This window comes from Sinocyclocheilus anshuiensis, unplaced genomic scaffold (assembly GCF_001515605.1).
Source record: "Sinocyclocheilus anshuiensis isolate Anshui unplaced genomic scaffold, SAMN03320099.WGS_v1.1 scaffold80, whole genome shotgun sequence".
Classification (NCBI taxonomy): Eukaryota; Metazoa; Chordata; class Actinopteri; order Cypriniformes; family Cyprinidae; genus Sinocyclocheilus; species Sinocyclocheilus anshuiensis.
Genome location: NW_015554102.1, coordinates 1,824,804 through 1,851,631, shown reverse-complemented (window position 1 = coordinate 1,851,631; position 26,828 = coordinate 1,824,804). Strand labels below are relative to the sequence as shown.

Sequence of the window (26,828 nt, the reverse complement as noted above, 5' to 3'; positions counted from 1 at the left end):
CACTGTTTTCAGTGCAAGTAAATGAACGTGAAATTTTGAAGTAAAGACTTTTTTATTTACCTTGAAAAATCATTTTTACAGAAAACAAAAAATCTATATATGAAGTTTCAGTGCCGTTTGTTCATGATAAACATTATCCATACATCTAGGCATGTGCTGATACAGTGTTTCTATCATGTGGACCTAGTGCTGGGAAAATGATGTAATGGTGCAATGATTGTTATACCCCTTTTGAGTTAGTCAGCACTGATCTATTTCTCTGTTTCTCCCCGTTTCTCTCACTCTGGGCAGGGTTACACATGTATTAATAGAGCCAACTCTATATTTAAGGGAAGCATTTGAACATTTAGGACACAGGCTGGTTACATCTGAGGGCAGAGCAGGCCTGAGAGAGAGAGACGCCCGGTATGCGCTTCTTTTGTAGGTCTTCCGCTCCCTCTCCTCACCCCCCCTTCGCTTGTAACCATCTTTGGCGGGGTATCAAGCTTTCACCCCTCACAGAGGTGGGTTGGAGGGGCATGTGCGTTATTTTTAAACTGCAGCGCCTCTGACTCACTGCTCAGGGTCGGTTACAGCCCTCTAAACATCCCATTAAAATGCTCAGCAAGTTTCAAAATTTGGAAAACTTCACTCCCTGCAATCAGTGGAGAGCATCAACGCACACTCTTCCTGTCCAGACTTCCTTCTGTCTCTCTCATTCTTTCTCCTGCTGCCATTTGTCTCCCTTTCTTCCCGTTCTCCCAGTCAGTGCCACTCCCTGTTCTAAAAGCGGGCTTCATCAGGCAGTTAAACGTTTCTACTCTGTACTCTTTTTTCTTTAGTATGCAGCATTGTTTATACAATTATTTTGGAGAAATAGATTAATGTTTGTGTTGTTCTGTGAACGTTTTACCTTTTCAGATCTCTAAGTCAGCCTGTTATGTGTTGTGCGTGTTATGAATAGAGTAATGGTAAACTGACACGTGAGAGCACATCGAGGTATTGGGTGTACTGACCGTTCATTTAGCTACATGAACCCTGAAACTCTCTCAGGGTCTCTGACTGCTACCACAAACTCAGCCCAACTTATTTACAGAGCTCAAACAACTTCATATTCAACTTAAGAGTGCAAACAGATTTTTGATAAATCTTAATTAATTTGTTCTGCTTAATCTTTAGCTCAAAATTAAATGAAATCCAGTCCTCATTCTGAACCGAATCAACTCCTTAAAGTGCTGTCTGATAGAGATTAATCTGAACTGACTTTATTGTGCTGTATTTGGATTAATTCCATACAACACAATGTAAATTATCTTCATAGTCTAAATTCACTCTTTAACAATCATTGTTATTGATAACTTAAAATCATCCTTGTTAAGCGATTTCTGAGAAATGCTGTTGATATTTGCAACACACCCCTACCCAAAATAATCACACCCCTATTTTGATTTCTCTGCCTCCAAATTTATGCAACACAGACACCTCCCCCATCACCACTGGACACGCCCCTTACTGGTGATTGGCTACAAGTGTGATTTGGTGCTCGGTCCGATCCACTTTCAATCCACCTTATTTTTCAACATGGAAGTAAGCCGTTTTCTGTGAATGTGTGAGAATTCTGGTTCATTAGCTGCTGTAGGGAAATAATGAGACGAATAAAAAAGTGCAGTAAATGGTAAAACTCTTTGCACTACAAACCAGTTTGTTCATAATTAAGATAATACATTAAAATAATATGGTAAGATACACCAGTTTACCATATCAAGCAGCAAAACTAGCTTTTTTGTACAGCTACAAGCTGGAAGCGGATGACACTGAAAGCCAGACATTGAAGTACTAAAATTACTAAAACTTAAAAATAAAAACTAATAAAAATGAAAAGGCACATAATTAAATTGCAGCTTTAACTCAAATTAAAACTGAAAATATAAAAACAAAAGCTAATTTAAAAGCTAATTCGGATCCTCAATCCAAATAAACTCATAAGAGTTCTGTCTGAGGGATTTAAATCTGAATTTTATTGTGCTGAATTATACCTCTGCACAACTTAAAGTAAGTAAACGCCATAATCTGAAACACAGATCTGTCTAACAGACTAGAATCCAAATTAACATGAACTCCTCTGTTAGAATGAATCCCTCATTTGAACTGAACTCTTCAGAACTCTCAATCAACAGCTTAGTGTTAAATATAAGTGAACTTCACAAATGTTCTTGAGAGATTTGTGGGGAACTGTAGAGCTCAATTAGATATCGATACAATTTTGTCTCCCTCAGGTCTGGACTCCTATTGTACAGTATTTAGATTAGGATGTGTGTTAGTCTGAGATATGTTGTTCCCTGGAGATTGTGAGCGTGAGAGCCTAAGTATGTTTATGTGTGCTGTTCTAGTGATAAGAGGGAGTTTTCACCTGCTATGTCCTCTACTGCCCACTCATGACATGCCATGTGATGTGTGTGTATGTGTGAAGGAGGGAATTTGTCTTTGAGATGTTCTTCACTTGTTCTTCCTGAACTAAAACATTCCAGCATCATAGGCTACTCCCTCACAAGACACACACACACCACACACACACACACACACACACACACACACACATGCTGAAGCAGTAGATTGAGATTAATCTGATAGACTGAGAGTAATTAGTTAGGGTAAAGGAGGATCAATCTTTCCTGTCTGTAACCCGGCAAAACAATTCTGCCTCCCTGTTTAACAGACACCCTACACTGGCCTCTTGTGCTCTATTTCCCTTGTTCTCTGCGCTTTTCCTCTATATTTGTCTCTCCTTTTCCTTGTCTTTCCCTTTTATGGTTTCAGTTTTGTCAGGAAACTGTTTCAGGCTTGGTCATAGATTTGAATTTGATCATCGAATGGGTGGATTTTCACTGACACACACATACCTGCTCTATTTTAGTGGGGTTTGACTCATTGCAGTCTGTACTAGCCCAATGGTTTCTCAATCAAGGCATTTAGTGGTCTAATATCACTTATTTATCACTGCCAATCCACCCTACACAGGACAAGCGGTTTGGAGAATGGATGGATGGACTGTCGCCAAAGTCCATGTTGTATCCACCTTATTTTTCAGTGCAGTAGTAAGGTATTTCCTGTGAATGTGCGAGACTTCCGATTAATTAGCCACAATAGGTAAATAACTACAGTTGTATCCACCTTATTTTTCAATGCAAAAGAAGATATTTCCTGTGAATGTGTGAGACCTCCAATTCATTAGCCACAATAGGTAAACAATTACAGGAATAACAAAGTGCAGTAAACAGTAAAACTATTTGCGCTAGTGTGTTTATGATTGCGATAATACATTTAAATAATATGAAAACAAATTCCAGTTTGGCAATATCAAGCAGCATAAAATAACCTGAAGCAGCTCAGACCAGAAGCCTTGCACGCTTAAGGTGAAAATGTCTGCGCTTTCTCTTCTTACATTAAAAATAATGTGGATCTCAGTCCGTTTGTCCGGTTAACTGAACTGGTCACTACTGTCACGTCTCTTGTATCACGCCACAGACTTGCTTTCGCTTTCATACAACACAATTGGCGCCATCTTGTGTATCTCTTGTCAAATATCATGAAAATTAATATTGCAGTGACATTGATGTAGTGTTTGTCAATTAACATAATGAGTGCCCATTATAAGCCGCTCTTCCCCAATAATGAGGGACTGACTGTACATTATACTTCACATAACTTACAGTTACAATTGCTGGCCATGCTGCTGTGTACAACTTGAAGAAAGAGAGAATAGCTGGCTCTTTCTCCATACTCCGCTCCTCCCATCACATCGTGTGTATTTATGTGAGTGTGTGGTAGTGGTTGGAGGGGAAGAGAGCCATACTTAGAACTAATTGTTGGGGTCTCAAACACAATGAGCTGATTGTTAGCAGCAGTCAACAAGAACACTAATATAAACACACAAACTGACACTTACATACATACACACAGGACATTGTGATCTCTGACATTACATATGTTTCTTAACAGGACTGTTTTGTTTGATTGTGGCACTATGGAAAGTAACAGTGACAGATTTTTCTGTCTTTCTTTTTTTTTTTTGATGCCCACTTATAATTAAATAATTTTCTCCTCTCACGTAAAAGTTCTTAACTTGTTTTAATGTTTTATTTTGGGAGTCCAGTTAATTAGGTTATATAAATATGGGTTTAAAATAACAAACTGTGTGGAAACCTATTATTAAAGAGATAGTACGTCCAAAAATGAACATTCTGTCATTTACTCACCTCATGTCATTCTAAACTTGTATAACTATCTGTTCTGTGGATTACATAAGGACAAATTTCACTGGTTGTTCTTTCGATGCAGATACAATGAAGGAGAAACTTCAAAAAGAACTCAAAAGTGCCATAAACTTATCATAAAAGTACACTAAAATATTTGGTGTAGAAGCAATTTTTACTCAGAAATTCCTAGTGCTGTAATTTTCACAAACAATTAGAATGAAACAGCAAGTATGGCTATTTGTGTGATATTGCTAACATATATATTAAATATATTAAAATTTGTCACATTTTTTCATTATAAGAAAAGGCCAGGATATTCTTCAGAAATTTCCTTTTAGGGTTCTACAGAAGAAAGACAGTCATTTGGGAAACTGCTCACCCTCGTGAGTACATAATGACATATTTTCATTTGGGTGAAGAACTCTTTTAATTCCAAACTGCTGAGAGTGTCTGGGTCACATAATCATCAGTAAAATACAAAATTTGCATCATAAAACTATTACTAAAGAACTGAAACAGTCATTTGCTATTCACCCAGAGCTGATGTGCAATGCATGCTGAGTTTGATATTTTAAAGTGTGTAGTTCAGCAGTTGAGGTGGTGTTATTATAAAGGGAGTTTCCCCTCAGATCGCCAAGAGAAAGTTTCTCATGTGGAGTCCATCTGGCTTAGACACAAGCACAGATCTGAGAACAGTTTTTGCAGTGTCTCTAATGGTTGCTGAGGTCATTGTGAGTGATGCAGAAATATCTAAGATCAGCCCCTGAGGAAACATGCCATTTTTGCCATGTTGTTTTTCCTCCAATGCTTCATTTCCTTCTGTGCAGTTATTGCCGGCTCCACCCAGGAAGTGAGACAATTAGTCTGGCTGAAGGTATGACGTAGAAAGGAAGTGATCTCATTAGTGTGGAGCTGAATAGTCAGGGCATGACTTTTCCCTATTGGAGGAGTGGCAGAATGTTTTTGTACGTAAGTGAATGTGTAAGTGTGTGTTTACTGGGCTGATGGAGAAGGCCGGAATGTTCTTGCTATTAACGGCAGGCCATGAAAAAATTCTGGCTTACCCATCCAATACAACCACTGGAGAACCAAAACACACAGCAAACAGCATCAGTGGAATTTCTCCATTTTCATCCAACTCTCTCCTCTTATGTTGAAATTAACATCTAAGGGTTTCTAGTAGAAGATTTTTATGGACCTTTTTGTTGTTCTTGTACCAGGTACTCTGGTGGTGCCAACAGCTATTGATTCAACTCCAGAACCAAATCTTGCATCAGATCCGCCTGCTTTCACAGACAAAACAGAGGAACCAGCTCCTCAAGATGCTGTTTCAACGTCAGAGCCTGCTCCTGAGGCTACAGAAGCAGCTGCCTCGACAGAAGAAGTGCCAGTGGTTTCCACAGCAGCACCAGTGATACAGTCAGAAGCCCCATTAGAAACAACAGCCCCAACAGATACAGCACAATCAACAGAAGCTGGACCTAAAGAGACGATCGGCCCTGAAGCCACTACTGTCATTGCAGGGGCAAGAGCAGAAGAAACTGAGAAAGCTGAAGACACAGAATCAGAGACTGAAGATGTAGAGGTGGAGAATGAAGGTTAGATATACAGTATACTCACAGACATACAATGTAAATATTGTTAGAGTAAAGGCCTGTTCACACCAAGAACGATAACTTCATTCATTCATCACCTGGAAAAAAAATTGTACATTTGATTGCAATTATATAGTTTCTCTGTGTCGTTATCCGTATAGTTGAGGTGTGGACTCAATTATTTTACATTTAGAATGACTGTATCAATAATGGTGTGAACGTGAATTCAGAATGTGTGTGAGTGATGATGAGCAGTCATTGGCATGATACCTGGTGATTTTCCTCATTCCAGGTATGGGCACAGGACAGTTGGTGGGGATCGTAATCGGTGCATTGATCGCAGTGATTGTTGTCATTGCTGTAATCATCTTGGTGGTCAGAAGAATGGGCCAATACTCGTAAGTACAAGAAATTAAATAACATTTTTAAGGTAAAAGTATTTTTTTACAATTATTAATTCATAAATATCATTAAGAGTTAGTTCACCCAAAAATAAAAAAAAATGTCATTATTTTCTCACCCACATTCCATTGCAAACCTATATGATTTTCTTTGCATTTTGAAAAATGTGTTTTTTGCCCATACAATGAAGGTCGATGGAGTCCAATGTTGTATTGATAATAATGTTTAACAGATGTTGCTGGCTGCTTTAGGAACGTGTTCTCTATACTGTATATGATTGAGGTGAAATTTTGCATGCTAACAGTAAATGGTTTCTATGTTGTAGGACTGCAAAGAAACGAAAGCCTCAAAAACAAGAGAGCATCTTGATCTCTGTAACTGTCTTACTGTTTCAATGATATTCATCCATATTAATTAGTGTAACCCAGTTGCTCATAAAATGTTAAACATGTTAGAGCTTGACAAAACTATGTCGCTACTCCAAGCAGTCCTCTGCCAGTGTCCAACCAAATGGCAAATATTGGAGAAAAACACCACTGAACCATTCATGGATCAGAATGCTGAACAGGGAAGTGATGTCATAATGGACACGTTTGTACATTGTACAAATGTACTGTTTTAAAATGGTGTAGCAACACAGTGGTGTTCATGCTATATTATTTGTGGTACTAACATGGTGTGACCCCCCCCCAAAAAAATAATAATATGGCAAAATAATAATAATAATAAAATAATATAACCAATTGAATTCATAGGATCTAAAAAAACTTTCTAGATTTTGTAAATATGTTTGGATCATTACTGAGTCAAACTTATGAATGAAACTCATAAATGCAATTTAAATACCCTATTAATATATATTGTCATGTAATCTTTGTCTATGTTACATGGATAAAAACAAGTTTGTGTCTGACTGTGGTGTATTTGTGCTAAACTGCTTTTCCTCTTTCCTTCTTTCCCAGCCCTTGAAAAGAAAGGCACGAGAGGAAGAGAAGAAGAAGAAATCCGGGAAGTTCTGAACTATTGTTCTGATGTTAACAACAATGCAAGCAGCACTCTCAACATCCATCCAGGACTATACGGGGAGCAGGAGAGTGTCCCATCCCCTTTCCCATTGAAAAAGATGCCCTCCCACAAAAACACCTTCTCAATGCCCACGAGTCTCATTATTTAGCCTGAAAAGCCTTATTTATCCCAACAGTGGGAGGCCACAGGAAGTTACAGTATCTTTTTTTAATGCATATTAATGTAACAGGAGATTAATGAATGTTGAATTTGTACAACAAACAAACAAACAGCTGCCCATGCAAGCAAAAGCTTGTATGTTTTTATTCCACTGAGTGAAAATTTCATGCAGAAAACAACTAATCCAAAATCATTATTCTTTTCCCCATTCTACAGATGTGTCCAATAGGACTATGACGCATTATGAACAGTCTATGAACTGTCATAAGCAGATGCTGAGGACACATTCTGTCCTCAAGATGTGTAAGCGGCATTAACTAATAAATGTTTTTTAAATTATTAGTTAAGGGGAGCAGCACACAATAAGTGCTTGAGATTTACTCGTTTGAAGTGCATTAATATGGAGTAACTTGACGGTGTTGTTCTTAACTGTCACCCATTCCAAAAGTGACATCACTTCCTCTGGAATGCATCATTTATTGTGTGTTCCAGTCCGCTTAGCTCTAGCGCACAGCTGCTATTGGCATGTATCTCTAAAATCCTGATGTTCCTCAGCCTGGACTACTTCATTTTAACAGCATAGACATTTTGCATGCTATAGTTGAGTTGTTTGCATTTCTTTTTGTCAGTGATGGGGTTTGTGTTTCTTTCTGACGTTCGAGAGCGTTGCTATCCTGGGCTTTGCTTTAAGAGATCAGTATTAGGTGCACTGAATGATGAAGAATAAATGTTGACAAGACACTGCAGTTGTTTGCAACGATATTTTGTGTTTTTTGCTTGCCAGATTCCTCTTTATTTCCCGTTACTCCATGATCTCATTTTGCAATTTGATGTGATATCAGAATCCACTTAAAGCCGAGAGTTTGTCTTTGTGTTTTGGGGGTGATGTTTTTTCTTTTTTTCTTATTGTTCAATCAGTTTCAATAAAAAAGTTCCAAAGTATGTTGCGCTGCCATATTGTGTTGTTGTGGATCCCAGATAACATTGTCTGTTTATCTGTGTTTACTTTTTAGCCCCTTTTACTCAGCATTCCAGCTTTTCACACACATTTACGCCCATTCACTGTCTCTTTCTCACACAAACACACACCCACACATTCCCTTTCTCTGTCTCTCTAATCCCTTAGGTTATAAAGACTGTAAAAGACAAGGGAGAGAGAGGAAGAGATATGCAGAGTCAATGAATAAAGGCATCTTTGTAAATATGACTGTACTTAAGTGACCTCTCTGGTTAAGTAGAGTAAATAACATGAGAGTCCCAAACAGCTGCCCCCAAAACGTATTTGGACATTGACTTTCATTAGGAAGTGGACCATAACAGTTTTTTTCCATTCATTTTTCAAGTATCTGTACTTTATCAGATTATTTTTTATTTTTGGCCTTAATTACTCATTACTTTTCCATTTTAGTTTCCAAAGATTTCTAACGTTTTACTTCACTAATAATGCACACGTTTTTATTAAAGTCAGCATGAAATGAAAACTCACCATATCTATTTTGTAAACGGACTTTGTTCTATAGATCTTTTCCATATCAATATATTTAATTGTATTTTTGACCTTGTAATGTTTAATTAAAATGGCATATCTCAATCTTCCTGGGAAAATTGCCAACTGGAACATGTTAATATTTAATATGCACTACACCTATGTTGTAGTAAATTGTAGTTTGCTTATTTTGGTCTTGAGATAGTCCTCCAAAATTGATAATTTACAAATCTAAATTATATATTTTTTTAACAAATACCTCATTCTCTCCTTATTAATCAGAAAGCCCACTAATCAAATTATGACAGTCACTTCTGCGTGTGTTTAAGTGGGTGAGCATATATGTATGAGGCTGAATGTAGTTTTAGGCAGTAGCCCAGCTACTCTCTCTCTCTTTAGCTATGGACAATGGACTCTTTTAGTGGGAGACCCACTCTGATGTCCTGCTCACAGTCTGAGCTCTATAACAGTTTGTTTGTGATCCAATGATTTCTACATTCCTAATGAGAAGGGCACTTCCTGACCAGTAAGCCTTCATGTACACTCACATGAACACACAGGAAAGGCCAAGAAGCGCCAAAACACACAAAACAATGTCTGGATATGCACACACTCCGAAATACAAATATACACACAATTTTGCAAAGTGTAAAAATAAAATCTCAATGACATAACAGGACTGTAAAATAAATGCCTGCAGAAAATAATGAAAACAGACCGTCTGAAAATCCTACAAAGTCTTGCTAACACAAACACACACATAAACATGTATGCTAAACTTAAAAATGACCTAAAGTGAACCACATCATATGTGTATCACAGAAGAATGTGAGTGTGTTTAAGGGAGGACAGCTAATACAGCAACCTCATGTTTACTTCAGAGCCTGGATACACACATATATGCAGAGTCTCCCAGTGTTTCTGGTCACTCCCCAGGTCTTGAGAAACACTCACTCTCAGTGCCGTCCACTCACTGTGATATATCTGTAGGGAGTACAGTACCAGTGAGAGACTGGACTCATCTGATATACTGAAGGTTAAACACTCAACACTACAGTTATTCCCTTATCATGTACAGTTGGTTTTTAAACATTCTCTTGTCTCATTCATTTCTGTGACTTTGGTAGAAATCATAAATAAATAAATGTTCATTTAAATATTTAATAAGTAATAAGTTTAGCTAATCTATTAACTTTCAGATTAAATTTTCTCATATAAAAGGTATATTTGTTTGATTTTTATTGTGAGGATCTCATTTCTGTTACACCGTAATGAGTGTAAATGAACATAAAAGAGTTAAATGGAGCTTTTACTTTCATTGTCTGGTTCTCAGAAATTTCTCTAGAGAAAAAAAAAGGTCTCCATCTTTACAATCTTCACTGATGGTCCAATCTGGTGAACATCTATTTTGCACTTGTCTGTAATTCGCACTTGTCGTAATTGTTTACAATCTTCACTGATGGTCCAATCTGGTGAACATCTATTTTGCACTTGTCTGTAATTCGCACACAAATAATCTCCAGCTAACCCTAAGGTATGAGAGTCATATCAGAGACTTTTCTCTCTGTCTCTCACATGCACACGTGTTAATGCACTGTTCTGTGTGTTCTGGTCTGAACAGCCTAGTGAAAGAGTGCAGATGAAGTTAGAAGTTAGCAGCCCTGGCATCAGGAACATGTATATGGGTCATTCCGTGTGAACTCAACCAGTTCCCGGCTCAAATTTTTGATTTTGTTAATACTTTTTCTGTAAAAAGACAAACATATATAGTGATGAAAGCCAAAATATTAAATGCAAACTTTAGAAAAAGAATACTTATGGCACTCAGACAGGTATGCTCTATGAAATTGTGTTGATATAAAATCACGATAGATAGATAGATAGATAGATAGATAACTATAGCTTCACAAAAGTATCAAATTCACATTCTGCTGTAAAGCAGCTCTAACAAGTCAATCATGTCATTCTACAGCTCGTCAGTTCAGTATTGATTCAGTTCAGTTGCATAACTGTGTAAAATTCATCAGTCATACATACAGTGCATATGCATGTAATATGTGCGAGAGCTATGACAAACTCTTGTCCCCATTGCACTCTGAACAAGCAAAAGACACACGAGAGTAGTGTTTTACATTTTTCACATCTGTGTGTAGTTTGGCGTGTATGTGGCTAATTATTTTGTTTGTGTATAGAGTTACTATGCAAAAATAACATTTTTTAGAAGAGTTAAAACCGTTTTCAAAGAAATGTTTGCTTTTGCAAGATGTGTGTGACATTTTGCATGTTGTGTGTGTGTTTTGTGGTTTTGTGTAGAGTTTTGAGAAATGCAGCCATAGTTTAAAAAACTGTGTGTAAGCATTTTGAAAAAAACTACTAGTTACAGGCATGCAAACCTGAGTCAAAAACACGAGAAATGCTTTATGTAATTTATGAACTATCACCGTTGGCATAATGAAACAAAGATAAAAGCTAAAGTCAACCGATTTAACTAATAGAGCTACCGATCTCCGTGTAAGAATAACATAATGATGCTGCCGTCTTTCTAAAGTCATTTGTATGCCTCTACAAAACATAAAACAAAATATAAACCTGACATTTAATATGTTGCCTTTCATCACTATTTATGTTTGTCTTTCTACAGAAAAAAAATATGAACAAAATCAAAAATTTGAGCCAGGGAAGTTTCCGAGATTTGGTTGATTTGACATGGAATGACCCATACGTGTAAATTGAACAATGTGTGTGTAAATGTAATCATTTAATAAAGGGTTCTACATTCATGTGTGTGTGTGTGTGTGTGTGTGTGTGTGTGTGTGTGTGAAACAAAGATAAAAGCTAAAGTCAACCGATTTAACTAATAGAGCTACCGATCTCCGTGTAAGAATAACATAATGATGCTGCCGTCTTTCTAAAGTCATTTGTATGCCTCTACAAAACATAAAACAAAATATAAACCTGACATTTAATATGTTGCCTTTCATCACTATTTATGTTTGTCTTTCTACAGAAAAAAAATATGAACAAAATCAAAAATTTGAGCCAGGGAAGTTTCCGAGATTTGGTTGATTTGACATGGAATGACCCATACGTGTAAATTGAACAATGTGTGTGTAAATGTAATCATTTAATAAAGGGTTCTACATTCATGTGTGTGTGTGTGTGTGTGTGTGTGTGTGTGTGTGTGTTAAATGCCATCTAAAAGTACAGTACATGAGAAGCTGATGTCAGGAACCAGGCTGATATTTGAATTTATTGGACAGCTGAATGCTGGGTGTGTGTGGATGTGTTAGCATGTTTGTGTGTGTGTTGGGTGGGTGTCAGGATGGAGGCTGTTTAGTTCACATCTGGTGTTCTGTGATATGTAAGGCTCTCTCCCTCTCTTTTGTTAAGCAGTTCTTTGTGCCATGTGGACGGAACATGCATTGTGTATGTGTGACACTAATGGCAGCTCAGAAGTGCCCATTGTTTAGTGTGTCTGTGTATGTGTGTGTGGCTATGGTCAGTAGTAGTAGCACAAACATGTCATCTACTGCATAGAGAAATGTCCTGTAAATTGTTCTGCGTTCATGTTTGTATTTTCAGCACATGAATGAAATGGTTAAAAGAAATAATGGGCAATGACATTTTGCTCTTGTTCGAGACAGACCCTTTAGCCATCTATGCACAAAACCCCATGTATCACCACAATGTGTATCCTGTGAGTCTTTGCAAAATAATCAATAAAAAGTTAATTCATCTAATGGATAACACTTCATTTATGTAAATTGTATTTATATATATACTGTATAAAATACCATGTTATAAGTCATGGCAAGTCATCCTCTTGTTTTTCTGGAGATAATTTACAAAAAATACAGGATTACTAGTTTTGTAAAGAAAAAAAAAAAGAACAGTTGGAAGCAGTTGTTATTTTTGCAATTCCCTTTGGTGCCACAATAATCTTACAATCTCTGTTCAGATATAGGATGCAGTCATTATCTTGTAAATTAATCAGTGCTGTGTATTTCCACACACAAGATTTCTCACAGCTTCACTTCTATGTTGGAAATCAATGGACATGCAGATGGAGTCTGGCTGAAATACCGTTTCACAGATTCAAGAAATATTTCTTTATTCCACACATTTTTGAGTATCAAATCAAGAAGTAAATAAATGAATATGGTGAGTAATGAAGTAACCTCAAAAGTGAGTATACAGATTATTTATAAGGATTGATGGGTAATTATGAGGATTCATGAGAAAATTGTGGGATTATGAGTAATTGCTAGTGCTCATAGGTAATAGTGAGAAAATGGTGAACACTCAGTTCTCAGATTCTCACTCTTATGAAATTGTTTTTGAGCATTTACCTTTTATTTGATTGATGTTTAAAGAAATGTACTTTCATTGGGTTGCATGTGTGTGAGACATACAAAGTAAAACTTTGAAGCAATTTGTGGATTGTATTAAAACGAGCAGTATCTATAATAGATTAATCATTCGGTTTAACTTTTCATAACTCAAGCTTCTACATAAAGAAACTCTATATGAAGAACTAAAATCTTCTGCACTTTCCTAAGGAATTGCCATTATCTCAAGAGCAATGAAATAAAATGAAAGTGATAGGGGGCAGACTTTTAGCTCACAGCCATATAATCTACTGATCTGGCGTTGAGGTCACACATGATCTCACTCATTAACATACGAGAGTGGCACATGCTGTTCTAACACACAAACACATTCTAACGTAAAAGAATGTACAGTACGATGGTGAGAGTGTGAGGGCGGAAGGCAGATGATGGAATAAGAGTGGGACAACCCGCAGATGAAGGATGAGTAGGTGAAGATTAATGCAGAGTAATGTGACAGTTCTATAATGGGTGATTGTTGAATAAAACAGAAGCTCGCTGACCACAGATACTAAAAGCAGGCCTATACATTCCACAGATGGCCCATGTGTTTGTATAAGACCTGTGATTTCACAGTGCACACACACTGAAAACACACTGCACTCTGATGTTTCCCACTCCTCTTTAGACAAAAATGTGACCCAGGGTCCTACTTGTTGACACAGAAACAATCACATGCATAAATGTACACCAACACACACATCAGATGTCAGTTTGAGGAACAATCCATTGGCTTCGCTTAAATGTTTCCTAATAGCCTCTCAAACATATTGTAGTGAGCATATCCCAAGTTATGGAGACAATGCGAGCTCTCGATTAACTGCATCACTCTTTCAGCACAGAATCTCACATCAGTACAAATTGGGACACAGCGGCCTCTCGTGGTCACTCGTAATAACTACAAGAAAGTGGGTTTTGGAACTGGACAGACTGCATCGTATTATTGCTGATATTTACCATTAAGACATTGAATTAAAATGTTATTTTTTTGTGAATGTCTATACATTAACATGAACACACACACATACTGGCAATAAAACACCGTATTCCCCTTTCCTTTGCTCTTCTTTGAGTAAAATCTTTATATAAAACTTTACATTTAAATTAGGGATCGAGATTGTAGACGTAGGAGTCCAACTAGCAGGGAACATTTTCAGAACTTTGACTAACGTCCTGGTTGTGAAAAAACATTATTCCAATAACATTGATAGAATGTTCGTTCAAAGTTATCTGGTCTTTAATAATGTTCTCAAAACAGTAGGCTAGTACAAAAAACATGATTTATATTATATTATTATTAATTATATGCATTATTATGTATACATTTATAGATCGTTCATGGAACGATTTTTTCCGAAACATTTTTGTTCTTGTTTCAGAGAACATTCAAGAGTAACACTCCCACAATGTTTGCAAAATGATAAAATGTATTGTTCCTTTAACATTCGCATAAGCAGAAAAAACGTTCTGTAATAATACTAATAATAATAATAATAATGCATACATACATAAATAAATAGTCAGGGTTCTGTCGTGTGTTCATGTGAAACAAAGAACTCTCTTGTCTGCGTGCTTTGTTTCATTTTGGAGCGTGATGTTCGGATCCAAGACTCATGTCTTGTTCAGACTCCGTTTCGGTTTGGTGTCGGGGTTCGGACACTCGCGCTCCATGTTCTGTTTTGTTGTGGGAGCGTGCGGTCTCGAGTTCGCTCTGGCCGTACGCTCTTCTGTCCTTGAGTCTTGTGTTGTTGCACGCAGCTCCTGTTTTCGGCAGTGTGCTTTCATGTCATGTCTTGTGCTGTGTAGCACGCAGCTTGTTTTTCATTGGCTGCCTGCTTTCATGTTGTCATGTCTTGTGTGAACACGCAGCTTATGAGTATTCTCATTAGCTGTGTGTTGGTGTCTTGTTTTGTTCAAGCACATGGCTTGTGATTTGTTTTGCTGACCATGTGCTTGTGTTTTTGTTTTGTGAGCACATGGCTTTTGTCTTTGTTTCCTGTGTGCCATGTGCTCTCATGTCAATTGTCTTGACCCCACCCATCTTGTTACCTGATTATTGGTTAATTTGCCCCACATGTGTTCCCTCGTCACCCTCCTCATTTGCTTCCTATTTATTCTCCTTGTGTTTGCAGTCCCGTGCCAGTTCGTCATCATTCATCATCGAATGTATCCTGTCGTGTCCTGTCCTGATCCTGCCTTGCCAGTCGGTTTCCCCTACGGTGTAGTTTCTGTTTGTTTTGTTTTATTTTGTTATTAATAAAAGCCCTAATTCCTCCTGCAATGGAGTCCTCTCCTCATCCCTTCATCCTTGACAGTAATATGTTATGAACGAGAACATTAGCAAAATGTTCTTAGAACATTTTTGTTAGCTGGAAGTGTGCTTGTTTCGGCATATTGTCTACTCTCTACAGTGAGGCTGTCATTTGACACAGTGGGTGATGAAAACACGCAGCAAATCATGGGTTATGTAGGGGGAGACCGGGGATGATAGTAACACTTTTTGTTTGAGGGTCAGTAACTTACTGGTTGTTCATGCTAGACCTCTCAAACTTTGATACATTGTAGCCACATTCGTCTACTACAAATAAAACTCACTTGAACTTGTACTACACAAACACAGATTATGTGAGTTAATGTCAAATACAAAGAATTCCGTTGTTACAACCTACCCCACTACTGGGGTGAGTTGTAACAATAAGAGGTAATTTGGTGAAACAATATCCACACTTTCCAGATTATGCAAGAACTTTATGAAGAACAAAAATGAAAAATTAAAAAAAACAAAAAATATTCTGGAACTTTAAACTCAAGGCTATAACAAATTGCTGTGTGTCTGTGTGTGTGTTGTAGTTTGTTAGAACTTTCATCTTAACACTATATCAAATCTGTGTGTGTGTGTGTATAGTGTATTTCCTTTGGAACTTTAAACTATAACAAATTTCAGTGTGTGTGTGTCTGTATAGTATATTCGTTTTGGAACTTTAAACTTAACACTAACATTTCTGTGTGTGTGTGTTGGAACTTTAAACTTAACAATATAACAAATTTATGTGTGTGTGTGTGTGTGTGTGTGTAGTGTATTTCTTATGGGACTTTAAACTTAACACTATAACAAATTGTTGTGTGTGTCAGTGTATGACAATTTTTAATTAAGTTACAACTATCCCCACCCCAAGCAGCCATTACACAGCTAACTCTTTTAGCATGTGGGTTTGAAGTTAGCATTAATGTCTAGCATCAAATTAAACTAGAGAAATGGCTACTTAAGATTATGTAAGTCAAAATGTTTTTATCTACATTACAATGCATGCTAGGCAAAAAATAATCTTGATTTAAAAAATTACTTTCTTACCTGAAAATCACTTTTTTGGTGATAAAATTCACAATCTTGCTCACAGACACATGCCACTTCTCCTGTTAGCTCAAAATGGAGATGGGAGTGTATGATATGGATGACATCACCCTAGGTTGTTTCTGATTGGTCAAACTGACAGCGTTACAACTAACCCCATGTTACAACACTCCCCGTCTCCCCCTATAATTTGGAATGCATTTGCACAATTTGCATAAAAGATTTCCTATTGTGTAGAATCCATTTTTACTATTTATATAAAGGAATAATGAAACAATAAATATTTATATACAAACAAGCAAACGGGCTATATAAAATGTGCAATTATAGCATATTAATTATATGCTTAAAACATTAATAATATTTATTAATAACAATCTATTAGATTCAATACCTGGATAATATTGATGAGTTTGTTGTTTCTCTTTGAGGGAATATTACTAATATAAACACTTTTTTAAAACAAAAGTTTCGTTTTCATGCATTCACATTTATACGTGAAAATGTAAAAAAAAAATAGGTTACCTTATCACAACAGTATTCCAAACAAAATATTGTTTCTAGATCTCCAGTCAAAAAAAAAAACATTCTCCCTGAAAATATTTGAGTGCATGCAGTTAAAGCAAAACGATAATCTGTTGTCCCTGTGCTTCACGTGTAATATTTCATGTAACTACAGGTGCATGAGATCTCGCACATGCGCCTTGTCATCAGTGCAGTCTGCAGTAGCGAGCGTCCTGCGCGTGCCCACCAGACTCAAGCAGCCAGGCGTCACAACAAAGCTGGTAAGCAATACACAGGTATAGCCAATTTAATGCAGAGACCAAAGGGCATACCTAATCAAAATCATGTGGCGTAAAATGGCTCGCCGAAGCTTCGCGATGTCAGTCTTGTTTATGTTGTCTGAGAGTTAGCACTGAGACTAACCATGTGTGCATTTTTATTATTTTGCATGTAATTACGCCGTAAAAAACCCCCAGCGATATACAGGCGCACTAACTAAATGGATGTCGAAGCACTTTAGCGTGCAGTGTGTGTCTCTGTCTGTGACCTTCTCGTCTGCGCTTAGCGACAGTGCCAGTTGTCTTATTTAAAGGGCTGTCAGACACCCGCAACATGTGCGCCCTGACTGTACAATAGACATGTTTGCGCGATTATACCCGCTTTAAACAGTTGAATCTATTCGATGATTACATGTACTTATGTTGTGTAAGTGCGTAATTATTTGGGCACATGCATAAATCGAAAAAGGCCTGACATTATAAACAGCCGCTGCATGGTAAATCGATTCCCCGCATATGTACAGCGGGAATGCGGCAGTTATGGGTGCATTAGCCTACGTTATTTCTTGAGCATCGCAGACAATGACTCTGCCTGGTTCTGTTGCTATTGTGTTGATAAATTGCCAGTTTACAGCATTAGGACGCCCTGCGACCCTAAGAGGCGTCTGTAAAATGAGATTATTCATTATTATTAGCTTAGGTAAATTTATCTGACCCCACCCACACCTCCACAGTGTTACAGGTGGACTCCAAATGAACCGCAGGAACTCACTTTCTTTTGTGCTTAATCTTCAAATGTTTATTCCAGTGTGGTTGTAACACCAATTGAAAACATGGATGTTTTAACTGTCATTTTAGATCCATTAACATGATCACAAATCAAATCATAAATCAAGACGTCTACCTCATGATGACAGTGGACATTTAGTAATTTCACCCTAGCTTTTTCATTTGGTTAAACTGATATTGTTAAACTCAACCATTTTACAACAATCATCAGTTTTCCAAATGTAAATGTACCAAATGTGTACAAATTTAAATGCATTTCTTTTGTATGAATATGTATGAATATGTTTGCATTATTGATCATTTTATGTTGAAGGTTATGTTATGTTGAAGGGCAGAGTGAAATGTTCTTGGGAGACGTATGTTTTATTATATATATATATATATATATATATATACTGTGTATCCTGCATTTATATTAATATCAATCAAACTGCAGTTGGGTTGTTTTGATTAAATAATAATAACCAAAAACAATACAGCCAACTAACACAATAAAACACAATTAAAACATGATAACACAATAGAAACATGATTTATGAAAATTAATAAAATAAAAAGAGTTATCTGTTTTTACAAATAAACTCTTCATATATATATATATATATATATATATATATATATATATATAAAATTTATATTTATAATTTATATTAAATTAATTTAACCTTATTTATTTTAACCTTATTAATGTAACCTTATATTAATTAATTAACCTTTGTTTACTCATTAGACATGAAAATAAGTCATTTGATTACATTTATGTGTATGAGTTTGTCCTGGGTAAGTTAAAATGTCAGATGATAGTAACATTGCAGCATGCCATGAATCAGCAACTGCACTCTGTCACACAATTGGTTAATTATCTTGCACAAAAACTTCTGATAAATAAACTGTTTAATTTTAATAGAGATATCACTTATGCTTTGTTATTTTTAAGTTATTGTTGTCGTTGAGTGCTTGATTACTTCATAGAAATTGTCAAGAAATATTACTGTATTTATGTCCCCTCAGCAAACAGGGGGCCTCTTTTAAATACCCCAGAAAAAAAAACATTAGAGAGAGCAGTTAAGAGATGTGGAGATCAAATGACAGTAAGTTAATTTATTTTCTTTATTTTTTACATTTAGAAATGTATTTCACATATGTTGAACAATATTGCACACATAGTAGATATATTACTACACTTATTTATTATTTCAGCAAATAAAAATTCTTCATTGTGTCACAGGCATGTTCATATGTTTCAGTTGTGGAAGAGGAGAGGCCTAGTATGCCATCAGAGGTTTTTCTCCAGCAACCCGAGGTTCAAGATGCCCACTCTGATGAAACTGCACTTCATAGCATCTCGGAGCCAGAAGGGGAAGAGATAGAAAAAGGGATAGAAGGAGGAACAGATGTGAAGATGGACTGCAAAGACAAACAGAATGCAAGCCAGCCTGTGTCCCAAAATCTAGCTAATCAAAATCAAACCTGTCAGACAAGTGAGACTGAGCATGTTGGAATGATAAAACAGGATTATGGTACTGAGTTGCCTTTAAATGGCACTAAGGGTGACCTTGGCCCTGGTAGTAAACCCCAGCGTGATTTACTCTGTCCTCGCTGTGAGAGAAGGTTTGCGAGTAGTCAAGGCCTGCAGCGTCACATACAAACACATGCCCTTTCAACCTGCCACACACAGCGTTTTAAATGCAGTCACTGCAGAAGGAGTTCCAGTACATTGTTTAGTCGTCGGAGGCATGAGAAAAGACATGAAAGTAGAAACAGGAAGACGGATGATCTCACAGATGCCCCTTGCACTGCCAGTCAGAATGTGCATGGCAGTGCTGAACCTCTGAAAGCGGCATCACAGAACCCAGAGCCAAACAAGCGCATTAATAATGCAGCTGATGGTGAACAAAAGGATGATAAAAACAGTGAAATCAAAGCCTCACATGTCTGCAAGTACTGCAAAAAAGCATTTAGGACTCATACTAGTTTAAGGAGACATCAGCGCAGGATCCATGAGCGCCATCTTCTTCCTAGAGGAGTTTATAAAAAGGTCAAAATCATTCAAGAACCTGATGGACAGCAGCTTGCTGAGACGGCACAGGACAACCATACTGCTAACTCACAGTGTGTAGAGGACATTGATCAGGAAAGGGAGTACATGGTTGACATCTCCAGTAACATTTCAGAGAATCTCAGCTTTTACATAGATGGGAAAATTGTCTCGACAAGTGCTGTAAGTAACTGTGAGGTGATTGAGATGAACTCTGGTGGCTCTGCTGTTATTGGATTAAATGCTGTTATAATCAGTCCAGCTCAAATTTCACAAGCTCTTAAATTAGAAACCAATACCAGTAGTTTTACCTCTGACTTGTCTGGGCAGTCCTCAACCAGACGTAGGACGTCTACCCCACCTTTACTCCCACAAATAAAAACAGAATTAGAGTCTGAATCCATCTTGAGTACCTCCTCATCTTCCTTGTCATCTTTGACACTGTCCTCTACGTCTGGAGCTCCGCTAGTCACTGCTCATTTACCTCAGTGCATTGAGACAGTTGCCTTTAACAAGGAAAAAACTGTCTATCTGTCTCCCAAACTCAAGCAGATCCTTCAGAATCAGGATGGCAGTAAACCGGCATTTGCACTGATTGCTGATGGCCAAAAACTGGGTCCTCCCTTATCCCTGACTGTTTTATCTGCAACAACAACTAGATTTAAGAGAAGGACAACCTCCCCTCCCAGCTCACCACAGCAAACCCCTGATGTGAATATAGAAAAGCAAGATCAGGATTCTACAAAAGCAAAGAAGTCAAAGTTGGAGAGCCACGGGTTGGGCAATGAAGAACCTGAGCCTTTGAATTCACCCATAAACAGCTCTGATGGAGCTCCAATGCAGCAACAGATCTTGCCATTGGACTGCTCTGTATCAAGAACAGGTGGAAACTCCTGCAATCAACAGCCACTGGACCTCTCAAATTCTGTGGTTAAGCGAGAGAGCAGCGATGCCTTAGCAGAGTCCATTCTGGACTTAAGTATTAGTGGAAAGAGTTTAGACTGTGACTCAGCTGGAGTCTATCTCACTCAACCTGCTTTAAGGAAGAGTAAACCTAACTCTAGTATGCTTCAGAAGGTGCTAATGAATGAGTATGGTGGGGTAGATGTTCCTTCTGTTGATGCTTCAGCTGCTGCAGGTGTCCTCAGTGTCCCTGACATAACAAACCTTGCAGTTGTGGCAGTGTCTGATGCAGGTCCACCAAAACCTGAAAATGTTTTGTTTGAGTTGGCTCTTCCTCCTGCTTCAATCAATCCAACCCCTTCACTGCTCGCTCCAGTCAGCATCCATCCAGCTACCCCAGTCCCTCCACCTCAATGTTCACCTTCTTCATCTCCAACTTTTGTATCCTTTCTATCGACTCCCACAGTGGAACCCAGTCAGGACATTCAAAGTCTTCATTCAGCCTTTGTGGTATCTGAAAATATAGCACCCACAGGGTCTGTAGAAGACTGCACTGATAATCCTGTACATCTTTCACAGGGGGATATGAAAGCGACAATCCCTGACTGGGGGTCCTCTGCTCCTGGAGGTCTGGAAAACCTTATACCTGCAGTCCCTTCACTGAGTTTACAAAGCCCTCACTGGGTTGCTGATCCTGCTGTATGTGAACTAGCTCAAAGAACATTGGTTGTAGACTCTGTATTAGCTTCTGATGCACAGATATTTTCTCCATCTCTGCCTGTTAACCAGTCCAACGTCACATCCTTGGCTTTTCCTCCAAACACTGTTGTTATTGAGTATACAGTTGCAGTGCAATCTACAGAAAATATTCTTCCAGCTCTCCAACATAATTCTCTTCCATGTCTCTCAGATAAAATTCCTGTCGATGCATTACAGCAAGAACCTCATATCTCACCTGAGCCACAACCTCTCAGTCCTGACACCACCCTATTGCCTGAAACCTCCACACAGTCAGCACCAACAGAGCAGTCAACAAGCTCTACAGATAGTAAACTGACCCTCACTGCTTCCACCAGTGTTGTTGAAGCAGAGAGCAATGAAAATGGACAGGAAAATGTCCAGTCCTCTGATTGTTCTAAGCAGGAAAACAAAGTTGAAGAAGAGTTACCTCCCTTGCATCCTTTTTGCAAGAACTTCATGTGCAATGTTTGTGAACAGCCCTTCCAGTCCATGAAGATTCTTAGTCAACATGTAGGTGAGCACTCCAAAGGGTGGCCCTATAAATGTGAATTTTGTGTGCAGTTGTTTGAGAGTGACACAGGTTTGCTGGAGCACCGTTCCAGTTATCATGGCATTGGTAAAATTTATGTTTGTAAAACATGTTCTAAGGAATTTGCTTTTCTCTGCAACTTGGAACAGCATCAGCGAGATCTCCATCCTGGTCAAGAGTGCTCACACACCGAAGCAGTACATGGCAAGTTAAGGCCTGAAAACCATAACAATCCCAAAACCGACATGGCTGACCCAGGCCTTCCAGTCACAGAAATTAAGCAAGAAACTGACAACACAACCTCAAAAGCAGACAAGGATTCCTTGGACAACACTTCTGAGGAACTGTTCACAACAATTAAAATCATGGCATCTGGAGGGGTGAAATCAAAAGGCCCAGATGTACGATTAGGCATTAACCAACATTACCCAAGTTTCAAACCGCCTCCTTTTCCATACCACAATCGGACACCAACTGGAACGACGGCAGCATCGGCCACCAACTTCACCACCCACAACATCCCTCAGACCTTCAGCACAGCCATTCATTGCACCAAATGTGGTAAGAGCTTTGACAACATGCCTGAACTGCACAAGCACATCTTAGCTTGTGCTAATGCTAACGACAAGAAGCGATACACTCCTAAAAAGAACCCTATACCACTTAAGCAGTTTGCAAAAGCGCAAAATGGGGTGTTATCACCTGCAAGGATTGTTAATAGTAAGCAGAATTTCTCGCAAAAGGTCGGCCAACCAAAAAAACTGAACTGGATAAAAATGAGTATCCTGAATAAGAAGAAATCTCAGCTGGTGCAAAGGGGCAGACCTGCTGGGGGAAGAAAGGCCTTTGCTCAGGATGACCTGGACGTTTTTGCATGTCCTCACTGTAGGAGAGAGTTTACATACAATGCTAGTTTAAAGAAACACGTAGCTTTTAGCTGTCCCATGAGACCGGCCAGTAGAAACTCCAAAAAAAGAACACTCAGCATTGTTTCAGCCCAGGAGAACAACGGGAGCCTTCGCAGACAAATTGCAAATATGAGCGCAAAGCCACAAGGTTCAGGCCACGGGCCAAAAACAATAACAAAGAATCAGATCATTAAGCAAAAAGCAGCAGTTGATACCACTCAGGATTTTAGGCTTAAAAGATCTACCATTCTGTCAACATCTGTGGTTCAATCTAGTAAAAAAGGCAAGCCTATGGAGCTAAAGAGCGGCTTTATGCCACAGCTGGCTTCAAAGCAGATAGTCCTCTCATCTGTCTCTCAGGTTAACTCTCAGGAGCCAGGTGTTCGGGTACATGTTTTACGTAGAAAAATGGAGCAGAGAGTGGGTGACATAAAGATACAGCCCAGAAGAGAAGACCGTTTGTCTCTGAGGTTGAGAAAGAGAGTAGGAGGACCTATTACTCGCAGTGTGCAGCAGGCCAGCACCACAACAACAGGCCTTAAACAGCCAGACAGTCACAACATTATCATGCACCCTGTTGTTCTCCAAGTCAAGAAATGAGACTTAATAATAAAAAAAAGATTATTGATGTCAATTATCTGTTTTCTTAAAATGCCTCCTTAATGCAACATTTATCTGTAAATATGATCCATCTAAATATTGGACACTCTTTAAACTTAAAATGATGATTTTAATTTACTGTCTCGAAACACAGCAGGCTATAATTTATACATTCTAAACATTATGAAATCCCATTACTGTCTATTTACATAATAACACATCAACATATCAACTTCTCATTTGTAAATACATTTGCTGTCTGTAAAAATTTTAATGTGCTAATACAGGTGGCGATATTCCTGGATATCTGTATTTAGCTTCTATACTCTGCTCTAACACGTGTGTGGTTTTCAAATTACCTTGATAAGCTGGTTTAGATGTGTTAAAATTAAACCCTGAACTCATGCACTTTATGCTGTAGCTTGTATTTACCTGGTTTTAAATGCATTGCAATACAATGAATCCATTACTACTAAGTATTTATTAATGTAAGTATTCTATGTTTAAAAGAAGGTGTGTTCAGTGGGCTTCACTGGAGCACAGATATTATTGTAATGGTTACTCACTTCTATTTTTGTAGATTGTGTTAGTTGTGTTTTATTGAATAGATGCAGTCTGGACTCTTCATGCATGCCAGAGATTTCATGTTTGAGTGATAGTGTGTGTTTATATATCAGACTCTGTACTGTAACAAATGCAGCAGGAGAGGAAAAAGAAGGGTCAGCTCATACTGCATACTTGACAACATCTGCACCTCAAGGAGCAGGAGAAAATTATATTCTGCTCACAAATAAGATTTATGAATATACAGTATGTCAAAAGTCTCTGTATTTCTTTCACCTTTACTTTTTTTGTGCTATCCTCCTACTGCAAATATTTGGCAAGTGGTCAATTGAGTCATCATATTTAATAGGTCTCATTTTTTGAAGCAACTGTTGGGGAAGCATTGGTGAAGATATTTATTTGCTAAATAAGAAAGCATTTGCCGTTGGCTCCGATAGCCTTGAGGGCAGCACGTCGGCATATAGCTGTTGTGCTACGGGCGTCCCGACTTTGAATCCTGGCTCGAGGACCTTTCCTGATCCCACCCCCCCTCTCTGTCTCACTTTGCTTCCTGTCACTTCTACACTAATAAAGAAAAAAAAAAAGAAGAAAGCAGTTGCCATCAGGTTTTGAAATGTAGCCCTAAAGACGATTGTTAAATTTGCACAAATTTGTGTCCTGCTGAGTGAACATTCTGATGGTAAACATGGTATTATACTAAACAAAAGGCCTGGAAGGGTCAATGATTTATAAATCATTATGAAGAATAGATGCAATGTAACAGAATAATATTTATTTTAATTAGAAGACTTGTTTTTTAATTAGGTCAATTGTAATGTTTTAGAACAAGAGGTCAAAAGCTCATTAAAGCTAATATGATTTACACGATTGATTGTTGTGACTGAAAATGTTCCCAAAGCATGCCTGTTTGAGACGTTTACAGTACTAATGTCAGAACTTGTCCTCTGGAGAGAAATCTGGACTCTCTATTTAGTCATTAGCCATCTCACATCTCCATTGATTTGTGGCATTCATATTCTTGACCCAAAATAGGTTTGCAGGCTTGAAGGGTTTCAGAAGTTTCTTTAATATGAAATGTTTCTGCAGTCTGGGAAATGGTAAAATAATGTTCAACATCTCAAGGGTTGAGTTGAATATGTATACTTCAGAAACCTTGTTCTTGAATGATTGAATAAATTACTCTGTTTTAAAGTTCATTTGATGAATGTGTTTCATTTTCATTGCCTGATTGCATGGTCACAAAAAAAAAAAAAGAAGAAGAAATCTTCTAAAGATTAAAGGACTGTTGGTCCCGCCCTTAGGCAAGCCTTGTGGCACCCTACAAAATTAATTTTGTCACAATATTTGAATTTCTAACTTCGATATGATAATTTGAAAAGTATAGATATTCGGTACAACAGGGAAGAAGAAGAAATCTTCTAAAGCCTAAAGGACTGTTGGTCCCGCCCTTAGGCAAGCCAAACAACCTGAACAACAGACACTATACGATAAGCATATAAAACACATCAGTATTTTTTTTTATCCTACCCAAACAATTATGCATCATGAAAGTGAAGGATGTCATTGACATTTCAGATGCATTCCAACAGCTCTCACAAGCCTCATAAACACAAATTGTTATATTTCTGAATATGATTAAAAACAATTTTGTCTTTTTTTACTCATATGAAGAATAATATGCAAAACCAGAACTGTGACTTAAGTATCCTCTCAGTTACTAGTTCAGTCCACCATTACTCAAAATATTTCAGTTAGCATATCAGATTTTAAGTGCTACTCTAACCACCCTAAATAAAGGTTTATCATATGCAGTTTAATCGATTAAATTAGTAAACAGACGTGAGGTGACAAAGGAGTAGAGTTTTTATTTAAATGTATTTTGTAAATGGGAGTGTTTATTGTTTACTTAGAAGAATGAAGAAAAAATCCAACATTTATATTTATTATGCTATATATTTTACGTAAGGATGTTATTATGCTAATCAAAGCTTCTTCAATATGTCAGTGGTATAAAGCAGTGTTTCCCAACCTTTTTTTAGTCGCGGCACCCTTTGGAAATTTTAACAAACTTGTGGCACCCTACAAAATTAATTTTGTCACAATATTTGAATTTCTAACTTCGATATGATAATTTGAAAAGTATAGATATTCGGTACAACAGGGAAGAGCTGCAGAATATAATGTCATACAGATATTTTTAATATTATTAAAAAAATTTGTCCATCAATGGTGGCAATCAGTAGGCTAATTTCTAATGAAGATACCAATTTATATGACAGATTTTAATGTAGGCTTTTATACATATGTAAACATTATTTAATTACCATTATA

The 26,828-nt window shown here is 37.6% G+C and overlaps 2 protein-coding genes across 3 annotated transcripts in view; both read left to right on the top strand.

Moving 5' to 3' along the window:
• The window catches only part of pdpn (podoplanin), a 9,718-nt gene extending 2,125 nt beyond the window's left edge, over nucleotides 1–7,593 (top strand). The window contains exons 2-4 of the mRNA XM_016461964.1: nucleotides 5,456–5,833; nucleotides 6,123–6,228; nucleotides 7,195–7,593. Of these exons, the coding sequence (XP_016317450.1) occupies nucleotides 5,456–5,833; nucleotides 6,123–6,228; nucleotides 7,195–7,201 (491 nt within the window). The 3' untranslated portion in view covers nucleotides 7,202–7,593. The remainder of the gene's footprint in view (nucleotides 1–5,455; nucleotides 5,834–6,122; nucleotides 6,229–7,194) is intronic.
• A 9,759-nt stretch (nucleotides 7,594–17,352) lies between these two features.
• On the top strand, nucleotides 17,353–25,658 carry LOC107669650 (PR domain zinc finger protein 2-like). Of its 2 annotated transcripts, XM_016461976.1 has the most exons (3): nucleotides 17,353–17,428; nucleotides 19,226–19,305; nucleotides 19,462–25,658. In XM_016461976.1, exons 2-3 carry the CDS (start codon nucleotides 19,287–19,289, stop codon nucleotides 23,931–23,933), a joined length of 4,491 nt encoding a protein of 1,496 aa, XP_016317462.1. In that variant the 5' UTR covers nucleotides 17,353–17,428; nucleotides 19,226–19,286; the 3' UTR covers nucleotides 23,934–25,658. The 2 variants fall into 2 exon arrangements, with proteins under 2 accessions (XP_016317462.1, XP_016317461.1); XM_016461975.1 differs by lacking the exon at nucleotides 17,353–17,428 and having other exon boundaries at nucleotides 19,275–19,305; nucleotides 19,443–25,658.
• The last annotated feature ends 1,170 nt before the right edge of the window (nucleotides 25,659–26,828 follow it).